Raw genomic sequence first — 6986 nt, 5'->3', positions numbered from 1 at the left:
CTCAACTCAAAAGTTTACCAAGGTCAATTGCAAGGTCATTGTCCCAGAAAGAAAGTGTTCAGATTATCGAAAAGTAGCTCATACCAGACCACAGGACTTTTCTACTATGTGAACTTTGAATGAATCAATGCCACTGTGTGGTTTGATTCTCTGATTTCATCTTTATTTTCTAGATACCATATTCCTTGGTCCTCAAAATCCTTTTTCTCAAAGTCTGACCTTGTTAGAGAAGCAAGATGGCAGAATCGGGTCCTACTGACTTTGACCTGCTGTGGTATCTAAATAAGCTCAGTAAGAAGGAATTTCAGAGTTTGAAGAACCACTTTGGACAAGAGTGTCTGGAGATGGAACTGCCACGGACCTCGGAGCCTGACCTGAGGAAGTCCAAACAAGATCTTGTTAAGCTGTGGACAACCTTTTATGAGGCACAGCACATCTGGAATATGATGTTCAGCATCTTTCGAAAGATCCGTCGTGAAGATCTCTGTGAGAAGATCAAAGCTAGATGAGAACGTGAGTGGTGGGTAGGGATTGGGGTCAGGTTTTTTTTTTTTTGTGAGGAAGATTAGCCCTGAGCTAACATCTGTCACCAATCCTCCTCTTTTTGCTGAGGAAGACTGGCCCTGGGCTAACATCTGTGCCTATCTTCCTCTACTTAATATGGGACATCGCCACAGCATGGCCTGACAAGTTGTGCATCGATGCGCGCCCAGATCCGAACCCAGGCCGCCAGCAGCGCAGTGCACGCAGTTAACTGTGACACCATGGGGTGGGTCCCTGGGGGCAGTTTTTAGAAAGTCTTATTGCTTTGAAAAGTGACTTCGCTGTCTCCAAAGAGTCAGTCTTCAGATCTGGAACCATAAAAGGACCAGTGATGGACTGGACGCGGGTCTTGTCCTGTCTTGTGACTTCCTGGTTCTACCCCTATTTTCTTCCATTATACTAACTGACTCTTTTGAAAGTAGCCAGCTGAAGAATTAGACCCACTCAAAGAAAGTGCTTAAGAAGCAGATTCTAAGCATCAGCCTTTGTCATAGAACTGTAAAATCTGGCCAAAGCAATGTGAGGACCTATGTGCAAAGATTATGGAAAATTAACATACTAGGTACTCCGCTAAGCATATCATGTTCATTGGCTCATTCAGTCGTCACCAAATATCTCTGAAATAGATGTAATTATTTATCCCAATTGAAAAAAACTGAATATCTGAGAGGTTAAGAGAAATTACCAAGATCATGAATCTAGTCCAAAGTCCCTTAGGTAGCAGAGCTAAGACTCTAAGCAAAATATAGCTGACTCTAAACGCCACACTCTATTCTCATATGTTTTCCATCCCTTGTATGTTCTCCATCCATCTGGAAAGACTCAAGTACTTACAGGGACCTTCAAGGAAGATAATGCAAATATGCAAGGTAGCTGCCATTTCTGGACAAAATGTGTGTTCAGATTCATTACTATCCCTCAGCGCTTGTTACGTTCCAGACAGTCACAATTAGTCTTACGGGAGAGAGCTTTCATATCATCTCCAATCTTAGGTCAAAATAAGTTACTGGGCATTTACTACTAAACTGGTGCCAATTTTTGATAATGGTAAGGTGGTCCCAGTGTTACCGGATCTTCTGACGTGAGAAGAGACATCAGAGATCTGGAATGTTTGGTGTGTCCTTTGACACTTAATTGTTGACAAATATCTCATATAAAAACAAAATGACTTGTAATTCAAGCAAAATCACCTAACAGGTCAGGTCCAGGTCTAGTGCTGCTAGCTTTAAACCTGTGGCACAAATAATCGGGTTGTTTTTTGCTATTGAGTTGTGTGAGTCCTTTATGTGTTTTGGATGTTAACCCCTTAGCAAATAGATGGTTTGCAGGTATTTTCTCCCATTCTGAAGACTGCCTTGTTTTGCTGATCGTTATATTTGCTGTGCAAAAGCCTTTTAGTTTGATGTAGGCCCACTTATCTCTTTTTGTTTTCAGCATCATATTCAAGGAATCATCACCAAGACCAATGTCTAGAAGCATTTCTGCTATGTTTTCTTTCAGGAGTTTTACAGCTTCAGGTCTTACATTTAAGTCTATAATACATTTTGAGTTTTTTTTTTTTTTTTTTTTTGGTATGGTGTAAGACAACTAGACTGCTATCATTCAAAAGAAAAAGAAAGAAACTAAAACCTGTAGCATTGGGTTTGGGATGGGGAATTTGTAGATGTGCCTGATGTGCCTTGAGGAAGCTTTCAATGAAGCTTTCAGTGAAGGCTTAAATGCATTTTAGAAATGTTCTTAAAAGGTGGAGGAAAGGAATCACTTACTGTATAGTGGAAAGTTTAGCAAGATTGTAGCCTGAAGTAATGTGTAAAGTAAAGTGTACTTTATGAACGTGAAGATAAGGATGTTTCTCGGAGACTAAAGATGTGGCCTGGTTTCTTCTGCTTATAATAAAAGGAGAGAATAGAAACATGAGCTAAAGAATAAGTTAGGTTTTTGAGCCAATTTTAAGGAAATATGAAGGTCCTGGGATACGTTTTTCTGACCACAGAGGGTACTCACAAAAAGGCTTCAGGGAAAGACCAAATCCTGGATGTGATCATAAAGCTTCTTACTAAAACTTCAGAGAGATTAAGGTCTTGGCTGATAAGCCCTTTAAGCAGCTGCAGATGTTGTAAGCATCCCACGGGCAAGTTTTGTGTTTTAAGTCTACAACCCTCTCTGTTAACAGTAGGGCTTCTGTAATTTCGAGGACTGTTGTCCTACAGCAGCCTCACAGAGGAGAGAAAAGCTTCTCTCTAAGATTTGTGGACATAGCCTTTGTGTAATAGAATGGATTATAAACTGCTACATAAGAAGCCCACAAGGTTTTATAAAATCAACTTGAACTGAAAAGAACAGATGCAATATGGAATAAAAGAGGCTTCTGTACCCCCAAACTTCTACAAACAGGTAACAGTCTAAGAACTATCGAGCTGCAGACATGGAGAATGTTCATGGAAAAGGAAGGATGATTCAGGGCAGAACTGACATCCTGGTGGGTGATCCCAGGACCATGGAGAACTTCTAGGAAGTAACAACGGAAATATGTATCAGGCTGGATTTTAGAATTGCAACGGACCAATGATTCCTGTGTACTTCCCACTTAACTCTCTTTTTTGAGTGGGAATGGGTATTGTGGTTATCTCATTCCTGTGTCACTCCTTGATGTTGGATGTTGGTGGGGGGATAAACTCTTTTAGCTTATTGGTCATCAGAGAAAGAAGATTTGAATCCCAGAGCCTCATCAATACCTGAACCTGATATAGACGAAACCCTGGATGTTAAGCCCAATATTGTAACAGATGAGACTTTCTGTGTGTGTGTGTGTGTGTGTGTGTGTGTGTGTGTGTGTGTGTGTGTGGGCATCTTGGCACTAGATGAGGATTACCCGTGGGAGGAATGTAACTAGTGGCCGGGGGCGGATGTTGACTGTTTTTAAATGTCTGCAAATTCTTTGACACCTCTCCTGTTAAGAGTTGGAGTCTATGTCATTTCCTCTTGTAGAATATTGGGCATTGACTCTCCTGGCCAATAGAGTGTGACACAAGTGATTCTCTTATGTCAATCAAGGGTGGTTAGGTTTCCACCTTTGCTCAGTGGAAGTGTGTGCTAGGTACTCTGAGCTATCTCTTAAGGAAGTTTAACTACCTGGTGGAAGGGAGCCAAGCCACATGGCAATAGTAACTTGAGATATCTTTCAACTTTAGTAACTTCTAAGTCATTTTTCAGTTCCTCAAATATCTCTTTTATACCTCTCCTTTTTCTCCTCTCCTTCTGGAACTGTAATTACATGTATTTTATACTCATATTCTTTGACATTGTGCCACAGTACCCTGATGGTCTGTTGAGCCTAGTAATCTTTTTTCTTTGTGTTTAAGTTAGGATAGTTCTATTAATCCATGTTGGTGTTAACTAATCATTTCTTCTTCTCTAGGCCATCTGCTGTTAAGCCATTCCAATGAAGTCTTTATTTCAAATGTTGTATATTTTAGTTAGAGTGCTTCTATTTGATTCCTTCTATAATTTTCCTTTCTCTACTAAGATTCTCTCTGTTCACTCATTTTGATGTTATTTTCCTCTGAAATTTAATATTTATCTATATGATCCATAATATATTTAATATATAATTTTTATTATAAAATTTAATTATTATAAAATCCTAAATTTTTAATTCCAAAACCTAGGTCAAATGTGGGTATGCTTCTATTGATTTTTTTTTGATTATATATTATGGTTTTCTGCTTCTTTAAATCTACATTTTTTTAATGGTATGCCAGACATTGTCTATAAAAACGGTAGAAAAAGGAATATTATTTATCCCTGAAAAGACTTGTCCTTTCCTCTACCAGGGAGTTTAGGCCGCTTAGATGAGCTGGGTTAGGACCTGGTGGCCATTTTAGTTAGCTGAGAGTGGGATCAGACCCTCCATCCATTGGGCTCATTTCCACAGGGGAGAGCCAAATCTGTCACATTCTAGTCTGCCACATCAGCCGTGGTGCAGCTGTAGAAGATCAGTTAGTTTTTAGTTACTTCATCAAAGTTCTTCTGCAATGGCAGCCTCCCTCTTCTGGTTGCCCTTGTCCCAGGGAGAAAAATCATCTTCAGGTATCTACTCACCAAGGAAGGGCTCATCTCTCTGGAAGTTCATTTATTTAAACTAACTTTTATATCCATAGCTCTATGATAACTTTCAAATTTTTTAAAAAAAATCTGGTGTTTTCTTGTTATGGTGGGAGTGCAACCTTATATATTCTCAGTAGAAATGAAACTCCATCTATGATTAAAAATTTGAACTTTAGTCCGTATATCACTTCATTTATATTAAGCAACTCATTAAATGATGACGATTAAAGTGATGTGCATAAACAACACAATCAGAGGAAAGATTAATGTGTAGTGGTTGAGAGTCAAAGATGAAATAGCAGCTGTGAGCCAAATGTATACCAGAAAACAGTCTCTGAACTGAAGAATCATTACCTCAAAGGAAAAATTTGATGTAAAATAAAGAGTTAAAACTGCAGGCTGTATAAAACATTGTAGAGCCACAAAAGGAGAAAGAAATAAGGCCTCTTTATGCCAAAATACATGAGAGGGGCACTGTTGAAGGATCCACGAGCACTGGTAAAAGAGATCTGTTGGATCCTATTGTCTGGATGTAGTATGCACTATTTAATTATACTGATGAAACCTATGCTTATGCAATCTTCTTTTAAAACAATGTGATAGAAAATATCTTTTACCTGTGTCTTTGTGATGAATGCTAGTAAGTAGAGATACTGGGTGAAAATTTTTCTTCTGTATTTTGAACTTTTATCTATGTTCTGCATTTCTTCTGCCCTGTACTCACTGACTTAGGTAATGAAGAAACACAAAGTTCTCATAAAGAGAAAATTCCTCCTCCAATGGGAAAAATGCTTTTTTGAAAATGTTCATGATGAATTCTATAAAAAAATGATAGTAGAAATTCTCAGAATACTTGATGCTACATATGATCCTAGGAGAGCTGCGTCATCAAAGGACCAGAATGTGTTCCTTCGGGAAGGGAAATCAGCTGGAAAAACGATGGCCATAAAAGTGGCTGTGTTAGAGTGGGCAAATGACAAAATTTGGAAGGATGTAATCTCATACATTGTTTACCTCACTTCTTATGAAATAAATCAGATGGCCAATAGTAGCTTGGTTGAGCTGATGTCCAGAGACTGGCCCAATGGTCAGGCTCCTATTGCAGATATCCTGTCTGATTCTCAGAAGCTCCTCTTTATTCTCGAGGACTTGGACAACATAGAAGTCAACTTAAATATAGATGAATCTGCTTTGTGTAGTGACAGCAGACAGCAGGTGTCAGTATCGGTGCTCCTGGCCAGTTTGCTGAAGAGAAAGATGGCTCCAGGTTCCTCGTTCCTCATCTCATCCAGGACAGATTGTGATGCTGCCATGAAGGCATTGGTGAAGGAGATGGATTATTCCATAACCTTGGAGTTCTCTAATGAGAAGAGGCAGAAGTATTTTACCTTATTCTTTAGGGACAGTCAGAGGGCTATGATAGCTCTCAAGCTTGTACGAGAGAATGAAATGTTCCTCCATCTGTGCCAAGAAGCCGTCTCATGCTGGATCACTTGCATTGCCCTAAATCGGCAGATGGACAATGGCGATGATATGACACTCTCATGCCAAAGACTCACTGACATATATGTCCATTTTCTTGCCAATACACTGACATCTGAGGCTGGAGTTACTGCTAATCACTACCACCTCATCCTGCTGGAATGCCTGTGTTCACTGGCTTTAGAAGGACTGTTTCATGACACACAGCATTTTAGTGATGGGGACCTCAGAAGTGTTGGGTTTACTGAAGCTGATGTCTCCGTGTTGCAGGCCCTGAAGATTCTTTTGCCAAGCAGCAGCTATCAAGACCATTACATGTTCATACACTTGAAAATCCAGGAGTTTTGTGCAGCCATGGCGTATATGATGGTATTAACTGAGTGCCGGATCCCCTCAGCCAGTAAAAGGTATAAAGACAGAAGACAAAGATACAATGAATTTAGTCCAATAATTACTTCCATTTTTGGTCTTCTTAATGAGAAGAGGAGAAAAATTCTTGAGAACTCCTTGGGCTGTCATCTATTGACTGGAGACCTCAGGCAATACTTTCTACAGAAAATGAAATATTTGGGTAATAATCCAAAAGCAATGGAACACCACATACCTTTGTTTTATTGTCTCTTTGAGAACCAGGAGGAAGAATTTGTGAAAGAGATAATGGACTGTTTTTTAGAAGCTACCATTTATATTCAAAAAAATGAAGATCTGATGGTTTCATCATATTGTCTGAAGCGTTACCATCCCCTACAGAAACTTAAGTTATGTATTCAGTGCATCTTTGAAAACAAGGACCGTAACATGACCTTAAATTCTAGGTGAGTCTTTTAAAAAAAATTCTGTCATTTCCTGTATTC

The 6986-nt window shown here is 39.2% G+C and overlaps 1 protein-coding gene across 1 annotated transcript in view; it reads left to right on the top strand.

Annotated features, from left to right (window-relative positions):
* The first annotated feature begins 236 nt into the window (after nt 1–236).
* NLRP11 (NLR family pyrin domain containing 11) overlaps nt 237–6986 on the top strand; it is a 30494-nt gene continuing 23744 nt past the window's right edge. The window contains 2 exon segments of the mRNA XM_058530785.1: nt 237–524; nt 5392–6947. Coding sequence (XP_058386768.1) covers nt 237–524; nt 5392–6947 — 1844 coding nt within the window.

This window comes from Diceros bicornis, chromosome 34 (assembly GCF_020826845.1).
Source record: "Diceros bicornis minor isolate mBicDic1 chromosome 34, mDicBic1.mat.cur, whole genome shotgun sequence".
Taxonomy (NCBI): Eukaryota; Metazoa; Chordata; class Mammalia; order Perissodactyla; family Rhinocerotidae; genus Diceros; species Diceros bicornis.
Note: the sequence above shows the minus strand (reverse complement) of the source record. Positions and strands in the feature narration are given on the sequence as shown.